Here is a 22,526-nt window from a genome sequence, read left to right on the forward strand (position 1 = left end):
AAACGGGTGTCCTGACTCTCTGAGGTCATTAAAGATCCCATGGCACTTATCGTAAGAGTAGGGGTGTTAACCCCGGTGTCCTGGCTAAATTCCCAATCTGGCCCTCAACCATCACGGTCACCTAATAATCCCCAGTTTACAATTGGCTCATTCATCCCCCTCCTCTCCCCTGTAACTATTCCCCAGGTCGTTGCTGCAAATGAGAAYGTGTTCTCAGTCAACTTACCTGGTAAAATAATGGTAAAAATAAATAAATAAAAAATATCCCCGACCTTCCTCTTCCCAGAGAGGAGTTTATCTCCAACAAAATAATGCATAGTTTCCTAAGGACTCAAAGCGAGGCGGCCATCTTGCATCCACTTCACAATAACAGCACTTACAGTTGACCTGAGAAGCTCGAGCAGGGCAGAAATGTGACGAACTGACTTGTTGGAAAGGTGGCATCCTATGACAGTGCCACGTTGAAAGTCACTGAGCTCTTCTGTAAGGCCATTCTATTGCCACTGTTTGTCTATGGAGATTGCATTCCTGTGTGCTTGATTTTATACACCCGTCAACAACAGGTTTGGCTGAAATAGCCAAAGCCACTAATTTGAAGGGGTGTCCACATACTTTGTATATATAGTGTATCTCCCACCATTCCACTAGCTTAGCACACCATAATTGGACTCTCCATCTCTCCCTGTACACTCTCTGCTTTGGGCCCCACTTGTGTTTTTATCTGGTTACTAACTGGCCCAGGGCTGTTTTGGTCACTGTGCTCATATTGTGAAGAGTAGGATTGAGTTATGGAAGATCTGATACAGAATCAGTTCTCCTGGGCAGCAGGCTGCCAGAGGGTGTGTTTACCACATGAGCCCCTAATCCCAGAGAATCAGTGTGCTAACAGTATGGACCCAGGGACTGATGGTTTTATGAAGCATGGTGACATTGTGCAGACGCTCGTGTCGGAGCGCTGCCACATGATGGGTGTAATTGATGGGTGGGTTCAGGGCAGCTGATTCAGTAAGCTTTTGAACACACACACACACACACACACACACAGGTGCATAAGCGCGCAAACACACACACACAGGCGCACAAATACAGACACGCATGTTCAAATCAAACTTTATTTGTCACAAGGGTCAAATACAACAAGTGTAGACCTTACGGTGAAATGCTTACTTACAAGCTCTTAACATACAGTGCAGTTCAAGAAGAGTTAAGAAAATATTTACCAAATAAACTAAAGTAAAAAATTATAAAAAGTAACACAATAAAATAACAATAATGCGGCTATATACAGGGGGTACAGGTACCGATTCAATGTGCGAGGGTACAGGTTAGTCGAGATAATTTGTACATGTAGGTAGGGATGAAGTGACTATGCATAGATAATAAATAGTGAGTAGCAGCAGGGTACAAAACAAATGGAGGGGGGGGGGGGGGGGGGGGGGTGGGGGGGGGGGGGGGGGGGGGGGGGGGGGTGTCAAGGTAAATAGTCCGGTGGCTATTTAATTAATTGTTCAGCAGTCTTATGGCTTTGGGATAGAAGCTGTTAAGGAGCCTTATGGTCCTAGAAATGGCGTTCCGGTACCGCTTGCAGTGAGGTAGCAGAGAGAACAGTCTATGACTTGGGTGACTGGAGTCTCTGACAATTTTTAGGGCTTTCCTCTGACACCGCCTATTATATAGGTCCTGGATGGCAGGAAGCTTGGCCTCAGTGATGTACTGGGCCATACGCGCTACTCTCTGTAGCACCTTTCAGTAGGACGCCGAGCAGTTGCCATACCAGGCGGTGATGAAACCGACCAGGATGCTCTCGATGGTGCAGCTGCAGAATTTGAGGATCTGGGGAATCCATGCCAAATCTTTTTAGTCTCCTGAGGGGGAAAAGGTGTTGTAGGGCCCTCATTAATGACTGTCTTGGTGTGTTTGGACCATGATAGTTCATTGGTGATGTGGACACCAAGGAAACTCTCAACCAGTTCCACTACAGCCCTGTCAATGTTAATAGGGGCCTGATCGGCCCGGAACTTTTCCTGTAGTCCACGATCAGCTCCTTTGTCATGCTCAGGGAGAGGTTGTTGTCCTGGCACCACACTGCCAGGTCTCTGACCTCCACCCTATAGGCTGTATCATCGTTGTTGGTGATTAGGCCTACCACTGTTTTGTCGTCAGGAAACATAATGATGGTGTTGGAGTCGTCTTTGGCCATGCAGTCGTGGGTGAACAGGGAACACAGGAGGGAACTGAGCACGCACCCCTGAGGGGCCCCCGTGTTGAGGATCAGCGTGGCAGACGTATTGTTGCTTACCAATACCTCCTGGGGGCGGCCCATCAGGAAGTCCAAGATACAGAGGGAGGTGTTTAGTCCCAGGGTCCTTAGCTTAGTGATTAGCTTCGTGGGAACTAAGGTGTTGAACACTGAGCTGTAGTCAATGAACAGGATCCTCACATAGGTGTTCCTTTTGTCCAGGTAGGAAAGGGCAGTGTGGAGTGCAGTTGAGATTGCGTCATCGGTGGATCTGTTGGGGAGGTGTGTGAATTAGAATGGATCTAGGGTATCCGGGAGGATGCTATTGATGTGAACCATGACCAGCCTTTCAAAGCACTTCATGCCAGGTACAAGCCCATATCCGTAAACATTGGCACCCTCATAGATATCATCCTGACCAACTTGCACTCTAAATACACCTCTGCTGTCTTCAACCAGGATCTCAGCGATCATTGCCTGCGTCCGTAATGGGTCCGTGGTCAAATGACCACCCATCATCACTGTCAAAAGATCCCTAAAACACTTCTGCGAGCAGGCCTTTCTAATCGACCTGGCCCGGGTATCCTGGTAGGATATTGACCTCATCCCGTCAGTAGAGGATGCCTGCTTATACTTTAAAAGTTCTTTCCTCACCATCTTAAATAAGCATGCCCCATTCAAAAAACGTGGAACTAAGAACAGATATAGCCCTTGGTTCACGCCAGACTTGACAGCCCTTGACCAGCACAAAAACACCCTGTAGCCTACTGCACCAGCTTCGAATAGTCCCCGTGATATGCAACTTTTCAGGGAAGTCAGGAACCAATATACACAGTCAGTTAGGAAAGCAAAGGTTAGCTTTTTTAAACACAAATTTGCATCCTGCAGCACTAATTCCAAAATGTTTTGGGACAGTAAAGTCCATGGAGAATATGAGCACCTCCTCCCAGCTGCCCATTGCACTGAGACTAGGAAACACTGTCACCACCGATAAATCTACGATAATCGAGAATTTCAATAAGCATTTCTCTACGGCTGGCCACGCTTTCCACCTGGCTACCCCAACCCCGGCCAACAGCTCTGCACCCCCCGCAGCAACTGCCCCACCCCCACTTCTCCTTCACCCAAATCTAGACAGCTGATGTTCTGAAAGAGGTAAAAAAAAACTGGACCTCTACAAATCAGCTGGGCTAGACAATCTGGACCCTTTCTTCCTAAAACGATCCGCCGCCATTGTTGCAACCCCTATTACTAGTCTGTTCAACCTCTCTTTCGTATCGTCTGAGATTCTTAAAGATTGGACCGCGGTCATCCCCCTCTTAAAAAGGGGAGACACTCTAGACCAAAACTGTTACAGACCTATATCCATCCTGCCCTGCCTTTCTAAAGTCTTCGAAAGCCAAGTGAACAAACAGATCACCGACCATTTCGAATCCCACCGTACCTTCTCCGCTATGCAATCTGGTTTCCGAGCTGGTCACGGGTGCACCTCAGCCAAGCTCAAGGTCCTAAACAATATCATACTGCCATCGATAAGAGACAATACTGTGCAACTGTATTCATACTCAACAGCCTTGGTTCTTTAATGAGTGCCTCGCCTTGTTCACTAACTACTTCTCAGATATAGTTCAGTGTGTCAAATCGGAGGGCCTGTTGTCCGGACCTCTGGCAGTCTCTATGGGGGTGCCACAGGGTTCAATTCTCAGGCAGACTCTTTTCTTTGTATATATCAATGATGTCGCTCTTGCTGCAGGTGATTCTCTGATCCACCTCTACGCAGATGACACCATTCTGTATACTTCTGGCCCTTCTTTGAACAATATGTTAACAAACCTCCAAACGGCCTCCCGGGTGGCGCAGTGGTCTAAGGCACTGCATCGCAGTGCTAGCTGTGCCACCAGCGATTCTGGGTTCGAGCCCAGGCTCTGTCGCAGCTGGCCGTGACCGGGAAGCCCATGGGGTGGCGCACAATTGGCCCAGCGCCGTCCGGGTTAGGGAGGGTTTGGCCGGCAGGGATATCCTTGTCTCATCGCGCACTAGCGACTCCTGTGGCGGGCCGGGCGCAGTGTACGCTGACCAGGTCCCCAGGTGTACGGTGTTTCCTCCGACACATTGGTGCGGCTGGCTTCCGGGTTGGATGTGCATTGTGTCAAGAAGCAATGCGGCTTGGTTGGGTTGTGTTTCGGAGGACACATGACTCTCGACCTTCGCCTCTCCCGAGTCCGTACGGGAGTTGCAGCGATGAGACAAGACTGTAGCTACTACCAATTGGATACCACGAAATTGGGGAGAAAAAAAGGGGTAAAAATAAAATAAAAAACAAACCTCCAAACGAGCTTCAGCGCCATACAACACTCCTTAAGTGGCCTCCAACTGCTCTTAAATGCTAGTTAAACTAAATGCATGCTCTTGAACCGGTTGCTGCACGCACCCGCCCGCCCGACTAGCATGACTACTCTGGAGTAGTAGGTGTCTAGGTGTCTGGTTAGACTGTAAACTCTCCTTCCAGACTCACATTGAGCATCTCCAATCCAAAGTTAATCTAGAATTGGCTTCCTATTCTGCAACAAAGCCTCCTTCACTCATGCTGCCAAACATACCCTTGTAAAACTGACTATCCTACCGATCCTTGACTTCGGCGATGTAATTTACAAAATAGCCTCCAACACTCTACTCAGCAAATTGGATGTAGTCTATCACAGAGCCATCCATTTCGTCACCAAAGCCCTATATACTACCCACCACTGCGACCTGTATGCTCTCGTTGGCTGGCCCTCGCTACAAATTCGTCGCTAAACCCACTGGCTCCAAGTCATCTAAGTCTTTGCTAGGTAAAGGTCCGCCTTATCTCAGCTCACTGGTCACCATAGCAAAACCTGCCCGTAGCACGCGCTCCAGTAGGTATATTACACTGGTCATCCCCAAAGCCAACACCTCCTTTGGCCGCCTTTCCTTCCAGTTATCTGCTGCCAATGACTGGAACGAATTGCAAAAATCATTGAAGTTGGAGACACATCTCCCTCATTAACTTTAAGCGTCAGCTGTCAGAACAGCTTACCGATCGCTGCAGCTGTACACAGCCCATCCAACCAACTACCTACCTCATCCCCATATTTTGTTTTTCTGCTCTTTTGCACACCAGTATTTCTACTTGCACATCCTCATCTGCACATATATCACTCGTGTAAATTGCTAAATAGTAATTACTTCGCCACTATTGGCCTATTTATTGCCTTACCTCCTTACTTCATTTGCACACACTGCATACAGATTTTTCTATTGTGTTATTGATTGTACATTTGTTTGTCCCATGTGTAACTCAGTGTTGTTTTTGTTGCACTGCTTTGCTTTATCTTCAAACGAGCTTTATCTACAGTTGGAAATGAGAACTTGTTCTCAACTGGCCTACCTGGTTAAATAAAGGTGAAATAAAAAATAAATAAATAAAAACATCTGACGAGCGTCAGAGCCAGTGTAGTACGATTAAATCTTAATCCTGTATTGACGCTTTGCTTGTTTGATGGTTCGTCTGAGGGCATAGCGGGATTTCTTATAAGTGTCCAGATTAGTGTCCCATTCATTGAAAGCGGCAGCTCTAGCCTTTAGCTCGATGCGGATGTTGCCTGTAATCCATGGCTTCTGGATGGGATATACAGTGGGGAGAAGAAGTATTTGATACACTGCCGATTTTGCAGGTTTTCCTATCAAATACTTATGGTCATGCAATAAAATGCAAATTAATTACTTAAAAATCATACAATGTGATTTTCTGGATTTTTGTTTTAGATTCCGTCTCTCACAGTTTAAGTGTACCTATGATAAAAATTACTGACCGCTACATGATTTATAAGTAGGAAAACCTGCAAAATCGGCAGTGTATGAAATACTTGTTCTCCCCACTGTATATAGCACACACACACAGTACCAGTCAAAAGTTTGGACACTCCCTACTCATTCAAGGGTTATTCTTTATTTTGACTATTTTCTACATTGTAGAATAAGAGTGAAAACATAAAAACTACGAAATAACACATATGGAATCATGTAGTAACCAAAAAAGTGTTAAACAAATCAAAATATATTTGAGATTTGAGATTCTTCAAAGTAGTTTTGATGTCTTCACTATTATTCTACAATTTATTAAATAGTCAAAATAAAGAAAAACCCTTGAATGAGTAGGTGTGTCCAAACTTTTGAATGGAACTGTATGTGTGTGTGTGTGTGTGTGTGTGTGTGTGTGTATGTATACAGTTGATGTTGGAAGTTTACATACACATTAGCCAAATACATGTAAACTCAGTTTTTCACAATTCCTGACATTTAATCCTAGTAAAAATTCCCTGTCTAAGGGCAGTTAGGATCACCACGTTATTTAAAGAATGTGAAATGTCAGAATAATAGTAGAGAGAATTATTTATTTCAGCTTTTATTTCTTTCATCACATTCCCAGTGGGTCAGAAGTTTACATACACTCAATTTGTATTTGGTAGCATTGCCTTTAAATTTGGGTAAACGTTTCAGGTAGCCTTCCCAAAGCTTCCCACAATAAGTTGGGTGAATTTTGGCCCATTCCTCCTCACAGAGCTGGTGTAACTGAGTCAGGTTTGTAGGCCTCCTTGGTCTCACACGGTTTTTCAGTTCTGCCCACAAATTTTCTATAGGATTGAGGTCAGGGCTTTGTGATGGCCACTCCAATACCTTGACTTTGTTGTCCAACTTTGGAAGTATGCTTGGGGTCATTGTCCATTTTGAATACCCATTTGCGACCAAGCTTTAACTTCCTGACTGATGTCTTGAGATGTTGCTTCAATATATCCACATAATTTCCCTTCCTCTTGATGCCATCTATTTTGTGAAGTGCACCAGTCCCTCCTGTAGCAAAGCATCCCCACAACATGATGCTGCTCTTCGGCATGCAAGCCTAACCCTTTTTCCTCCAAACATAACGATGGTCATTTATGGCCAAACAGTTATATTTTTGTTTCATCAGACAGGAGGACATTTCTACAAAAAGTACAATCTTTGTCCCCATGTGCAGTTGGAAACCGTAGTCTGGCTTTTTTATGGCGGTTTTGGAGCAGTGGATTCTTCCTTGTTATGTTGATATAGGAGTCTTTTAAATGTGGATATAGATACTTTTGTACCTGTTTCCTCCAGCATCTTCACAAGGTCCTTTGCTGTTGTTCTGGGATTGATTTGCACTTTACGCACCAAAGTACATTCATCTCTAGGAGACAGAACGCATCTCCTTCCTGAGCGGTATGATGGCAGCTTGGTCCCATGGTGTTTATACTTATTTGTACAGATTTTGTACAATTTGTTTAAAAAATTCTGAGGTCTTGGATGATGTATTTTGATTTTCCCATGATGTCAAGCAAAGAGGCACTGAGTTTGAAGGTAGGCCTTGAAATACATCCACAGGTACACCTACAATTGACTCAAATTAAGTTAATTAGCGTATCAAAAGCTTCTAAAGCCATGACATCATTTTCTGGAATTTTCCAAGCTGTTTAAAAGGCACAGTCAACTTACTGTACGTAAACTTCTGACCCACTGGAATTGTGATACAGTGAGTTATAAGTCAAATAATCTGTCTATAAACAATTGCTAGAAAAATTACTTGTGTCATGCACAAAGTAGATGTCCTAACTGACTTGCCAAAACTATAGTTTGTTAACAAGAAATTTGTGGAGTGGTTGAAAAACAAGTGTTAATGACTCCAACCTAAGTTGGTAAACTTCCGACTTCAACTGTATTTTATATATATGTAGCTGGAAACTGCAGATTTTTATGGAATATCTACATAGGTGTACAGAGGCCCATTATTAGCAACAATCACTCCTGTGTTCCAACGGCACATTGTGTTAGCTAATCCAAGTTTATCATTTTAAAAGTCTAATTGATCATTAGAAAATTATTTTGCAATTATGTTAGCACAGCTGAAAACTGTTGTCCTGATTAAAGAAGCAATAAAACTGCCCTTTAGACTAGTTGAGTATCTGAGCATCAACATTTGTGGGTTTGATTACAGGCTCAAAATGGCCAAAATGTCTCAAAATACCTTTCTTCTGAAACTCGTCAGTCTATTCTTGTTCTGAGAAATGAAGGCTATTCCATTCGAGAAATTGCCAAGAAACTCAAGATCTCATACAACGCTGTGTACTACTCCCTTCACAGAACAGCACAAACTGACTCTAATAAGAATAGAAAGAGGAGTGGGAGGCCCCGGTGCACAACTGAGCAAGAGGACAAGTACATTAGAGTGTCTAGTTTGAGAAATAGACACTTCACAATTTATTTTCCCTGAAGACAAATAATATATTTGAAACGCTTCAGTCTGGTTTTAGACCATATCATAGCACTGAGACTGTACTCGTGAAGGTGGTAAATTACCTTTTAATGGTGTCAGACCAAGGCTCTGCATCGGTCCTTGTGCTCCTAGACCTTAGTGCTTTTGACACCATCAATCACCACATTCTTTTGGAGAGATTAGAAACCCTAATTGGTCTACACGGACAGGTTCTTGCCTGGTTAAGATCTTGTCTGTCGGAAAGATCTGTTCGTCTCTGTGGATGGTTTGTCCTCTGACAAGTCAATTGTAAGTTTTGGTGTACCTCAAGGTCCGTTTTAGGACCACTATTGTTTTCACTATATATTCAACCTCTTGTGAATGTCATTCGGAAACAGAATGTTATTTCACTGCTATGCGGACAACACACAGCTGTACATTTCGAATAAACATGGTGAATCCCCAAAATGACCTACCCTGGAAGCCTGTGTTTCAGACATAAGGAAGTGGATGGCGGAAAATGTTTTACTTTTAAACTCGGACAAAACAGAGAGGCTAGTTCTAGGTCCGCAGAAACAAAGAGATCTGCTGTTGGATCTGAAAATTAATCTTGATGGTTGTACAGTCGTCTCAAATAAAACTGTGAGAGACCTCAGCGTTACTCTGGACCCTGATCTCTCTTTTGACTAATATATCAAGAATATTTAGAGGACAGCTTTATTCCATCTTAGTAACATTGCAAAAATCAGAACTTTTGTCAAAAAATTATGCAGAAAAGCTAATCCATGCTTTTGTCACATTAAGATTAGACTACTGCAATGCTCTACTCTCCAGGTTACCCGGATAAAGTACTAAATACACTTCAGTTAGTGCCAAACATGGCTGCCAGAATCCTGACTAGAACCCAAAAATGTGATCATATTACTCCAGTGCTAGCCTCTCTACATTGGCTTTCTGTTAAGGTAAGGGCTGAATTCTACATTTTACTGCTAACCTACAGAGCATTACATGGGCTTGCTCCTACCTATCTTTCCGATTTGGTCCTGCCGTACATACCTACACGTACGCTACGGTCACAAGACGCAGGCCTCCTTATTGTCCCTAGAATTTCTAAGCAAACAGCTGGAGGCAGGCTTTTCTCCTTGAGAACTCCATTTTTATGGAATGGTCTGCCTATCCATGTGAGAAACGCAGACTCGGTCTAGACCTTTAAGTCAATACTTTAGAATCATCTCTTCAGTAGGTCCTATGATTGAGTGTAGTCTGGCCCAGGGGTGCGAAGATGAACGGCACTTGCTGTCTCGACCTCTGAATGGTCGGCTATGAAAAGCCAACTGACATTTCCTCCCGAGGTGCTGACCTTTTGCACCCTCTACAACCACTGGTTATTATTTGACCCTGCTGGTCATCTATGACCGTTTGAACATCTTGAAGAACAATCTGGTCTTAAATGGCCATGTACTCTTATAAACTCCAACCAGCACAGCCAGAAGAGGACTGACCACCCATCATAGCCTGGTTTCTCTCTGGGTTTCTTCTTAGGTTCCTCCCTTTCTAGGGAGTTTTTCCTAGCCACCGTGCTTCTACATCTGCATTGCTTGCTGTTAGGGGTTTTAGGCTGGGTTTCTGTATAGCACTTTGTGACATCTGCTGATGTAAAAAGGGCTTTTTAAACACATTTGATTGCTTGATTAATTGACTGTTAGAACCAGTAAAGGATGAATTACTTTGGTTTTCCTCCAGGCCTAAGGAAAAAACACCTTCCTCTAGACTTAGAGAAGAAAAACAAATTGTGACAGATAGGAGTGGCTATAGAGTCAGCTACCATCCGCAGTAGCTTTCCATCTAAGTTGTCAATGTCAGGAGGTTTAGTTATTATCGATCAATAACAATACGTTTTTCACCTCTACCACACTATCTTTACAAAATAAAAATGTACAATGCTGTTCTTGCATTATTTGTTTTATTATGAATTCTTTATATCATTAATCTTGGCTTCAAAATACCGTTTCTTCTTTTTATGGAGTTTAGTCACATCATTTCTCAATTTGCAGTAAGTCAGCGAGTCAGCTGTACAGCCAGACTTAGCCACTCCTTTTGCCCCATCTCTTTCAAACAGTTTTTAAATTCCTCATCAATCCATTAACAGTTCTAACAGTCAGTTTCTTAACAGGTGCATGTTTATTAATAATTGGAAGAATCAATTTCACAAACTCATCAAGTGCAGTGTCTAGATGCTCCTTATTAACCACATCAGACCAACAAATATTTTTTTTACATTGTCCACATAAGAGTCACAGCAAAATCTTTTGTATGATCTTTTATTCACCATTTTAGGCCCAGCTTTTGGAACTTTGGCTTTCCAGGATATAGCTATACTGTGATCACTGCACGGATACAGCTTTAGAACAAAGTTCTACAGTATTAGTAGAAATGTGATCAATACACGTGGATGATCTTGTTTCTGTAGTGTTTGTCAACATCCTAGTAGGTTGATTAATAACCTGAACCAGATTACAGGCACTGGTTACAGTAAGAAGCTTCCTCTTGAGTGGACAGCTTGATGAAAACCAGTCAATATGCAGGTCCCCAAGAAAGTAGACCTCTCTGTTTACATCATATGCACTATCAAGCATTCCACACACATTATTTAGATTGTTAGCACTTGGTGGCCTTTAGAAACACCCCACAAGAATAGGCTTTAGATCCAGGTGAACCTGCAACCACAGCACTTTAATAAAACTTGGTAGCTAGTTATGAGGTTGAGAGATTGGCTTTGACAGTGCACAGGGAAACAGATTCAAGCCCAAACCCATTCCTACCCCTCGAAGATTCCACAGGGTTGCATTCCTGGAGGAGGAAAAGTGCTGTAGAGGCACAATGATGGGAGAGATAAACACACACACCAGCAGATCTGTAGAGCTCCAAAAAGGCCACCGTGCTAGACGCATGGTAAAAGATTACACTGGGGCTGCATCCCAAATGGCACTTCATTCTCTCTATATAGTGCATAACAGAGCCATATGGGCCATGGTCAAAAGTAGTGTACTAAATAGGCACTCAGAATCAGTTTTGGAGCTCCTTTAAGAGTGCAGACACAGGGAGAGCGAGGTACAAACTGGTTGGAACAATGGGGGAAACACAAGGAACAATGGCCTTGAGAGAATTCTGAAAAGGAAAGCATTTTCTTTACGGTTCTAGGTGATGTTAAGTGCACTACTCTCTGGTTATCATCTTGGTTTTGGTCATGAGATGAACACTGGAATATTATTACGGTGTAAAACAGGAAGAAACTATGTCTCTCAATATCTCTCTATCAGCCCTATGTATCTTATTTACACACTCACTGTCCTTGCCTCTCCATTTGTCCTTCTCTCTTTTTCACTTTCTCTCCGTCTCCCTGCACATAGAGCTTACGCATGCCTCTGGAATGTGTAGCCAGCCGTCTGTCTCAGTAAAGACACACACACACAGAGACGTGAGCCCAGTCTCTTCCACTCCCCTCATGTTTTACTGCCGATCCAACAAGCTACAACCAAAACGGGATGATTCACTGACAACAGACAAACACAGATCATACTAGTCTCAACGTAGCCCCTCTCACTCCGCGCCGTCCGCCTGCCCCTCCTCACTCTCCGTCTATTTTTAAGTGTTTAATGAGCGATGTGATCGTTGTGACAGTACAGGATACCATGGAAACGGGGTCAAGGTGAGCCCAGCCTACAGTGACTCAGATGGCTCTAATGAGGTGAGAGACATGGGTAACACTGAGCACAACCATTGCTGTGACGGTGAAACTACGACCACAAGGACTACTGTGACATTGAAACTAGGTCCACAAGGACTACTGTGACATTGAAACTAGGTCCACAAGGACTACTGTGACATTGAAACTAGGTCCACAACCACTACTGTGACTGTGAAACTACAGTAAGACCCCAAAGACTACTGTGACTAGACAAATGACACATTATAGGGGGCACTATGACCACAAGAGGGCCACACAGGCAATCCACCACTATAAACATTTAGATAGCCATGACCACATAAAGAGTCACACTACTAAACAATTAAACCTTTCCCTGCCGTCAATGACCAAAAGTTCCCTTTAGTAGCTTCATTTGTGGAGAGTTACATTTTTCATAATTAACATTATTTCAAAACTACCGCTGAAAATACAGTGTTTCTGTGGCAAATGGGCCCCAGCCAGCCAAATCACCAGTTGAGATCTTTATCTGCCTCTCTCCCCTCCAACACAATGTCATAAATCACCAGCTGCCCACTATTCCCCAGTCTCCCTGACACCTACAGTTGAAGTCGGAAGTTTACATTCACTTAGGTTGGCGTCATTATAACTCGTTTTTCAACCACTACACACATTTCTTGTTAACAAACTATAGTTTTGGCAAGTCGGTTAGGACATCTACTTTGTGCATGAGGCAAGTAATTTTTCCAACAATTGTTTACAGACAGATTATTTCACTTATAATTCACTTATAATTCACCCACGTCCAGTGTGTCAGAAGTTAACATACACTAAGTTGACTGTGCCTTTAAACAGCTTGGAAAATTCCAGAAAAGGATGTCATGGCTTTAGAAGCTTCTGATAGGCTAATTGACATCGTTTGAGTCAATTGGAGGTGTACCTGTGGATGTATTTCAAGGCCCACCTTCAAACTCAGTACCTCTTTGCTTGACATCATGGGAAAATCAAAAGAAATCAGGCAAGACCTCAGAAAAATAATTGTAGCCCTCCACAAGTCTGGTTCATCCTTGGGAGCAATTTCCAAATGCCTGAAGGTACCACGTTCATCTGTACAAACAATAGTAAGCAAGTATAAACACTATGGGACCACGCAGCCGTCATACCGCTCAGGAAGGAGACGCGTTCTGTCTCCTAGAGATGAACGTAGTTTGGTGCGAAAGGTGCAAATCAATCCCAGAACAACAGCAAAGGACCTTGTGAAGATGCTGGAGGAAACTGATACAAAAGTATCTATATCCACAGTAAAAGCGAGTCCTATATCAACATAACCTGAAAGGCCGCTCAGCAAGGAAGAAGCCACTGCTCCAAAACTGCCATAAAAAAGCCAGACTACGTTTGCAAATGCACATGGGGACAAATTTTTTTCTGAGGTCTTGGCTGATTCTGACCCTATCCTGATCACAGGCCACACCAAGTTTGCCCCTGACTGGTGCTTCGGCATCTACAAGCAGCGCATCAGAAAGACCAGAGTGAACACTTTGTCTGGGATTGCTGGTGTTGTGAAACACAGCACTGTGACAGGGGTCAACATCCCACAGCTGGTTGGATTGGAGGATGGTACGGTGCTGGTGGAAAAATATGGCTGGTAACAACACCTGACTCTGTACTTCAGGCCGCTACCATAGATCAAGCAATACCAGCACGTCGGGTGAATATAATTTTCATTGCATTATAGGAGGTTATTCCTCTTATCTAAACATGGAAGGTGAATTGATATTGCGCAAGGTTGTAATAGCTTCTACCTTTTTTTGTTATTTCCTGTTTTACAGCTTCAATGTTCTGGTGCCTGGTGTTGTTGTCGCCAAGGAGCGTTCGGACTCAGTCGGTACCAGGTATCAGCTGCTGCGCAACACTGACATCCTTCCTCCCATCGATGGTCTGCCTGTACAAGCATCACCTGGACTGGACACAGCTAGACAAACGTATATTTTTGAGGAGATAGGGGAGTTTTACGACGAAGAGGCTATGGCCATCACATGCCCTTCACCAAAGTCAAACAGGCTCTCTGAATATAGATTCCCTTGTTCATGCGTGGTTTGGACGGACCAGTCATCAGCACTATCTTCAGTGCCTCTGTTCACATGACTCTCTACTAACACACACGACGTACGTTGCTGCTACTATTCATTTTTATCCCACTGCTCAGCCACTTTACCCCTGATTGTATGCATACAACTACCTCGTCTATCACTGATATTGTTCTTGTACATACTGTATATTTTATTTATATTGACTCTATTTCCGACATTGCTACTATGCAAGTAACCATTTGGCTGTACCGTTTTCACTTCCTGTAGAGACCCATCCACTGAGCTAGATGTGGCTGGGGGTTAGGGCATTTCCTTCACATGACCCATCAATTTAGACCCATGTGGCTTTGTGAGCGTTATCTAATATTTATAAATTACTTCTATCTGGGCACTTTCTGTTTACCTGGAATTGTTCCTTATTGTAGGCTACTACTTTTACCCCTTTGTCTTAATCTTACAAAATGCAGTGTATGATATACCATTTTGTAGCTCTGTGTCTTTGCTTTTATCCAATGTAAAAATAAAAAAATAAAAACTCACATTTTTGCTACATAAGAACGAATCAAGGTGGTCGATCACATTTGCACATTGTTACAACACTGCATAAAGCCATAATATATTGGAAATGCCTCTATTCCTTTTGAATGTTTGTGAGTGTAATGTTTACTGTTTATTTTTTTAATTCACTTTGGTTTACTATCTATTTCACTTGCTTTGGCAATGTAAACATATGTTTCCCATGCCAATAAAGCCCTTTGAATTGAGACATGATGAGAGACAGTGAGAGGCCCTACCTGTAAGATATTTTGTGAATAAACATTTTGTGCTAAACACTTCTATTTGAAGAGGTTTTTGACCATTCAGGGACCTAATCTCAAACACTCATGAAAACATTGTCTTCACTAAAGAAGGTGAATTTGGTCATAAAAACGCTATTTGATAAGTTATATGCATGAAATAAAGAAGTTTCAAAATGTGTTATTTTTTGTTGATTTTTGGACACTGACCAACTGTACATCTCTGAACAGTCACGTGTACAGCTCAATAAACACACTAGGAGATTTGCTATATTTCAGTCTTCTGTGATGTATATAAAGTATAATATTGTGATGCAAACTTAACATTTAAAATAACCATGTGTGTGAGGTGTATAATTTTGCTTCAAATTAGATTTGATTAAGACTACCATGAAACTCTGTGTGACCCTGATTTAACCCACTGCAGTAAAAGGTTAACCCAATTACAGTTTTGCTACAAAATGCCATTGACCACCAACTCAGTGGCCTTGTTAGATTGTCTGCCCTGAGATTGGAAGGATGTGGGTTTGATTCCCCAGTCGAGTTCTACCTAAAACTGTACAAATGGGACCTGATGTCTCTCTGCTTGGCACTCAGCATTAAGGAAATGAATTGTGGGTAAGACCCTGCGACAGACTATGAACCTGTCCAGGGGGAGTCCATCAAGCTGCCTCACGCTACAGAAACAGGAGATTCCTACACTATTCTGGCTCATTCTGACAAGGCTACTTACTTTTACCAGAGGCTTTTATCCAACGCTAGATCACACTACATTGAGACAAAGTTCCCATCAGTTGAAGGGAGATAAAGCCTTCTATACAGAGTGAGAGAGGCTTTTGTTCAGTAGTCTTTCCATGTGGTCAGGGTGACTGATGTGCCAAGGAGGATTATGGGGGGCATAAAGCAAAACATTTCACAGCAGAGGTGATTATAGATTGTTCTAATTAGCCAGAAGTCATTAGGTTGCTTAGAAAGAGAGAGAGAACAGGAGAGAAATAAAATCAACAAGCACGAAATAAAAATTGCCACATGATTAAAGTTTGGAACCACCCTGCTCACTAGGATCTAACAGTAGCATCTAGCTAGCCTGACAGCATCCCAAATGGCACCCAATTAACCCTGTATAGTGCACAACTTTTAATCAGGGCACATTGCTGCTCCAATCCCAGTAGCAGTCAGCAAGAAACAGAAAGAAATATACAGAGAGAAACAGAAGCTAAGTTTCTGACAGATTTTCACACACATTTTCCAAAATCCACATAAATGTGCATTTTCCACCAAACCGGCTTGTTGCGGATAAAAATCTGTGTGATGACAGTGCACAAAACAAATATTTTTTAGCTTAAGTTTTCATGTACTGAATAAAAACCTAAAGTTCAATGTGTTTCCTTATCCAACAACAGCTCACAGTCTACATGATGAGATTGTTATGGATAAGTGAGAATATTTTTTATTTGTCAAACAGCAGTCAAGCATTGATCATCATGTCCCCAGAATAAGACTCTCCATATTTTTTTGGAAAGCAACATCAAGCTCATAGTGTGCACTGTCATCATAACTTATTTCATCTGTAGCCTAATAAGCTGCATGGTTTTGCGAGTTGTAGTGGAAGGACAACACACCATAACATCGCGTGACTCCAAGTTTACTTCGATATGATGGTTATTATATCAATATTTGCACATAAGTGAGTCCACCGCCATTTTTCACACAATTCACTTTACCGACACAAAAAGATCCACCATGTCGAACGAACAATTCCATCACAGTTGTTGTGATTTTTTATTTTATATGGTATGACTTTACTCGCATAAAAACAGTGGATAGAAACGTGGTTAGAGAGAGAGAGAGAACGAGACACTGAACGATAGAGAGCAAATTAGAGTTATAAAAAAAATAAAAAAATAAACTTTTATTTATTTAACCTATATTTATCTTGGCAAGTCAATTAAGAACAAATACTTATTTGGCCACCCCGGCCAAACCCTAACCCGGACAACGTTGGGCCAATTGTGCGCCGCCCTATGGGACTCCCAATTACGGCTGGTTGAAATACAGCCTGGAATTGAACCAGGGACTGTAGTGACACCTCTAGCACTGAGATGCAGTGCCTTAGACCGCTGTGCCACTCAGGAGCCCCACAAAGTTATAGTGTGTGATTCTGTAATTTTCAATCCATTTACCCTCCGTGAGTAGTTGAACAGTTTAATATGTATCCCTCAGCAATATAGCCCCACAATGTTCCATGATAGCCCATGCTTGTGCCCTTAATGGCATCCTACTCCCTACATAGTGCACTACCCTATGGACCATTTGGGACACAGACCATTTCTATTCTGTTCATCCTCTCTCTGTGTGTGGCTTCTAGACTAAGATGACACTGGGAAGTTGCCTCCCAGTCAGCCTACACTCTCTCACCGAGATGGATGACAACATGATCAAAATTAGCATAAGATCCTATCTTTCTTCAATTGGAGTATTTTCCCATGATTAAAACATCAAGATCGTGTGCTCGCACTACTTCCCTCTCCTCTGGGAGTGTCTCACTCACCCACAGAGGGCAAGAAACCTCTCTCTCTGCTTGGTGACATCCTTCCATCCACTCTGATGCTATAATGACTCGATTGGAGATATATTTGCTCAGCTGATAGTGCTAATGTGTAGTGATATTAATGTACTGTTGTCCTGGCCTGGGCCAAGTCACTTCCTTATCATCTCCTCTGGGAACAGGATAGCACAGAGACACTCCATTCCAGAACATCAGCTTCCTCTGAGAGCAAAGGATTGGGGCAGAGGAGAGACAAGGGGAGGAGGGAGGGGCAGATTAGCGCTCACCGCACCATTAATGAGTATCCCAGCATTCCCTTGGGGCTGTGGAGAGGAGACAGTCCATCAATCCACAAGGTTAAAGCTGTGTAAGGGGAACACGCAATGTACAGAATGGAGAGGGGCTTGTGATCTTATTTCATTATGCTACTGTATTGTTCCTTCCCCTGCATCTGTGCTAAGTACACACACACAAACACACTGGCATGTGCGCACACACACACATACATACAGTCTCCTCACAGTACCTTTAGCGTGATGTGCAAATATTACTGGAAGTGACTCAGAGGCCCAGGCTGAATGTGTGAGCATGACATAAGCAAGGTGTCAAAACCATCCCATAGCTCTTATGAGGCCCGCTTTACAATTGTCATGTGTTCACAAACGCATCACTTCCAAGAAAATATCTCCAGGACACGTACGTGTGTGTGTGTGTGTGTGTGTGTGTGTGTGTGTGTGTGTGTGTGTGTGTGTGTGTGTGTGTGTACACGTGTGTGCGTGTGTACACATGCGTGTGTTTGTGTGTACACATGTACCAGTTCAATCCACTTAATCAGAGTCGAGAAGGACGGGCCAACAGGATTGATCTGATAGGAGAAAGGCAAACAGTATGTTTACGAGTTCCATGAGGCCTTGTGAAAACGGTCTGTCCTACTTAGAGGGAACACTCCTCACCCTGTGTGAAGGCAGCCTTGCCAGGAACACAGCAGGGGGCATAACAGAGAGAGAGACAGAGAGGGGAGAGAGAAATAGAAAGATCGGGGAAAAGGTGAGAGAAATAGAGAGAGGGAGGAAGAGAAGATGAGAGGTAGAGACGGAAACAGAGAAAGAGAAGAGAAATAATGGAGAGAGAGACAAAGGGATAGAGTGTGACAGGTGCACTAAAAGCCCAGTGAGTCTGTTCCAAGCAGCATGTAGCCACACAGGAGAGGAGCTTGCTAGCATAACGAGACAGCAGGCAACATGAGAGGTTTTATAAAGAGGAGGGAAAAAAGGAGGATAGAGAGAAGAGGGAGAGGTGTTGGAAGTTGTAGCAGTTGCAAATGCTGCTATCCTGCCACGTTGCTGGCAGCTCAGCCTACCTAAAGACAAGGTGGCAGGATTTGGGGGGAAAAGGAGGAAGCCAGAATCCACACTAGGCTCCAGAACCCAGCAGGGAGTAATCTAAACTGCTGTCTGCTAGTCCTTGTTCTCACATACCAGCTGGTCTTTATTCAAACTGTCTGCTAGTCCTGGTTCTCACATACCAGCTGCTCTTCATTCAAACTGCTGACTGAACACACCTTTGGGTGCACACTGGCTGACCTCCAGGACAGCTACAACACCAGGTGTCGCAGGAAGGCCAAGAGGATAATCAGGGACCCCAGCCACCTGAGCCATGGCCTGTGCTTCACGTTTCTATCACTCAGACGCAGGCAGTATAGGAGCATCATGACAAAAACTGCAAGACTGGCCTATAGTTTTTACCCCCAGAGCCACCACTAGTCAGCTACCTGCTCCCCCGCTGCCCACTTGGACTTCCTACCCACCACCTCCTCAACGGACATTTTTACACTGCCCCCAACTAAAATGGACATTTTATCATGCTGAAAAGCTAAAACTAGTCAGATACCTGCTCGCCCCCTTCCTACTCCCCTGGTATTCCTACCCCCCATCCCCTCCTCCCCTGCTGCTCCAACACCCCTTAATATATATTACTATTATTATCTATTTTTATATGTCACTTTGTCCTGCATTGTTGGTTGGAATTTTCACTGTACCCTATAATTACATCTGCAACCCTGTACATGTGACTATTAAACTCTCTAATTTAAACACACACGTACGTAATGGAAACACAACACACGGTACCAAGTTTTAGGCCTCCCTTACTTGTCTACATTTTGATAGCATTTTATAGCCAGATTTCAATAGATCACTTCTCAAGGTTGGATAAATATGTGTCTCTCAGTAAGGAGTTGATGGAGCTGAAATAGATAGATATTCTCCCACTGGAGTCAGTGTGTTGATGTGGAGGTGAAAATGGATCTGATAGAAAACAGTTCCTGTATGTATACTTTATGCCATCAGTGTCAGTGTAGGGTGTGAGTTGATCATAGTGTTGACGGCTCTACCAGCTGGAAGTTGTGTGTGTGTGTGTGTTTGACCCTCTGTGTGGTGGTGTGAGAGGTCTTGACAGCCTGCTAATGTAAGTGTGTGTGTGTGTACATGTGAGTTATTTTAGTAAAGAACAGTGGGGTAACAAATCAGCTCAAGGCACTGGTAACATCTCCCCAGCTGCACGCTGCTGTGTGTGTGTGTGTGTGTGTGTGTGTGTGTGTGTGTGTGTGTGTGTGTGTGACATTCTGTGCACATACACACAGCAGCACGGCAGACACGTACGCTACCTCCAGCTCCTCAGTTCTGTTCAAATCAAATGTTATTTGTCATATGTGCCGAATACAACAGGTGTAGACCTTAGAGTGAAACGCTTACTTACAAGCCCTTAACCAACAATGCAGTTTGAAGAAAAATAAGTGTTGACTAAAATAAACTGAAGTCAGAGTGAATGTGCAGGGGCACAGGTTAGTCGAGGTAATTTAGGTAATATGTACATGTAGGTAGAGGTAAAGTAACTATGCATAGATGATAAACAGAGTAGTAGCAGTGTANGGGGGGGGGGGTGTATGCAAATAATCCCGGTAGCCATTTGATTAGCTGTTCAGGAGTCTTATGGCTTGGGGGTAGAAGCTGTAAAGAGGCCTCTTGGACTTTGACTTTGCCCTCCGGTACTGCTTGCCGTGCGGTAGCAGAAAGAACAGTGTATGACTAGGGTGGCTGGAGTCTTTGACAATTTTTAGGGCCTTCATCTAACACCGCCTGGTATAGAGGTCCTGGATGGCAGGAAGCTTGGCCCCAATGATGTACTGGGCAATACAAACTACCCTTTGTAGTGCCTTGCGGTCGGAGGCCAAGCAGTTGCCATACCAGGCGGTGATGCAACCAGTCAGTATGCTCTCGATGGTGCAGCTGTAGAATTTTTTTAGGATCTGAGGGCCCATGCCAAATCTTTTCATTCTACTGAGGGGGAATAGGTGTTGTCGTGCCCTCTTCACAACTGTCTTGGTGTGTTTGGACCATGTTAGTTTGTTGGTGATGTGGACACCAAGGAACTTGAAGATCTCAACCTGCTCCACTGCAGCCTCGTCAATGAGAATGAGGGCATGCTCGGTCCTCTTTTTCCTTTAGTCCACAATCATCTCCTTTGTCTTGATCACATTGAGGGAGAGGTTGTTAGCCTGGCACCACACTGCCAGATCTCTGATCTCCTCCCTATAGGCTGTCTCCTCGTTGTCGGTGATCAGGCCTACCACTGTTGTGTCGTCGGCAAACGTAATGTTGTTGGGAGTCGTGCTTGGCCATGCAGTCATAGGTGAACAGGGAGTACAGGAGGAGACTGAGCATGCACCCGAAGCGCCCCCGTGTTGAGGATCAGCGAGGCAGATGTGTTGTTACCTACCCTTACCACCTGGGGGCGGCCCATCAGGAAAAACAGGACCGAGTTGCAGAGGTCTTAGTGATGAGGTTTGAGGACACTATGGTGTTGAACGCTGAGCTGTAGTCAATGATTAGCATTCTCACGTTTGCTACTCAGTCAAATAAACCTCTAGTAGCGCTCTTTCTCTCCATTCTTTCTATACACAGACATGCACTCACTACATACCCAATAGAATATAGGGAGAGAAACCGTGAGAGAGAAGGAAAGTGTGGGATGTGTCAGATCTTAGTTTACAATAAGTAGAAAAGTAAAGAGTGTGTAGGGTTGCAAAATTCCAGTATCTTTCCCAAGTGTGCCAGTTTTCCAGAAAACCTGGTTGAAACATTCACAGAATCAGGCAGGAAATCCAGAATTCTCCAACCAGGATTTCTGAAAAACCTGAGAATTTTGGGAGAGTTGACTGAATTCTGTAACCCTATATAGGTGACATTGTTCTTGGAGAAAGCGTAAAAGAGAGAGAGATGGCGAGAGAGAACGAAATAATGAAAGACAGAGGTCTTACATTGTAGAGGATGTCCACCCATCCCTCCATGGTGATGCACTGGAAGACGGTGAGCACGGCAAACAGGATGTTGTCAAAGTTGGTGATGCCGTAGTTGGGGCCGATCCAGTACTCTGTACACTCTGTACTATTAGGACACATCCTGGCTGGGGCCTCCGTACCACAGGGGAAAGCTGCTGCTCGCTCACCTGGATGGGGGGAGAAGAGAAAGAAGGGAGAGAGAGGGGAGAGTGGGAGGGGGAGTGTAGGAAGAGAGGGATAGAAAAAGAACAGGGAGAGATGGGTGAGGAGGAGGAGGGAAAGGTAAGGCGGGGTGGGGGACACAGGGGAGGGGAGGGAGAGAGTGAGTTACTGTAATTACAACACATACAGTAAAACAGGACACACTGGCAGATTAAGTGAGCTTAAAATATGGTACACACACACCAACATGCACTAGTGCACACCTGCTGATGAATAACACACACACAGCAGCGTGCAGCTGGGGAGATTTACCAGTGCCTTGAGCTGATTTGTTACCCACTGTTCTTTACTAAAAT

At 43.8% G+C, this 22,526-nt stretch overlaps 1 protein-coding gene across 4 annotated transcripts in view; it reads right to left on the reverse strand.

Annotated features, from left to right (window-relative positions):
* LOC111961707 (voltage-dependent N-type calcium channel subunit alpha-1B-like) overlaps nucleotides 1–22,526 on the reverse strand; it is a 235,501-nt gene that overhangs the window by 108,332 nt on the left and 104,643 nt on the right. For 3 of the 4 annotated variants that reach the window (XM_070442456.1, XM_070442461.1, XM_070442458.1), the window contains exon 1: nucleotides 21,988–22,170. In XM_070442456.1, the coding sequence (XP_070298557.1) occupies nucleotides 21,988–22,128 (141 nt within the window). In that variant the 5' untranslated portion in view covers nucleotides 22,129–22,170. Of the gene's footprint in view, nucleotides 1–21,987; nucleotides 22,176–22,423; nucleotides 22,434–22,526 lie in introns of those variants that run through there. The other variant, XM_070442465.1, reaches the window with a different exon arrangement.

The sequence above is a fragment of the Salvelinus sp. IW2-2015 genome, linkage group LG4q.1:29 (assembly GCF_002910315.2).
Source record: "Salvelinus sp. IW2-2015 linkage group LG4q.1:29, ASM291031v2, whole genome shotgun sequence".
Taxonomy (NCBI): domain Eukaryota; kingdom Metazoa; phylum Chordata; class Actinopteri; order Salmoniformes; family Salmonidae; genus Salvelinus; species Salvelinus sp. IW2-2015.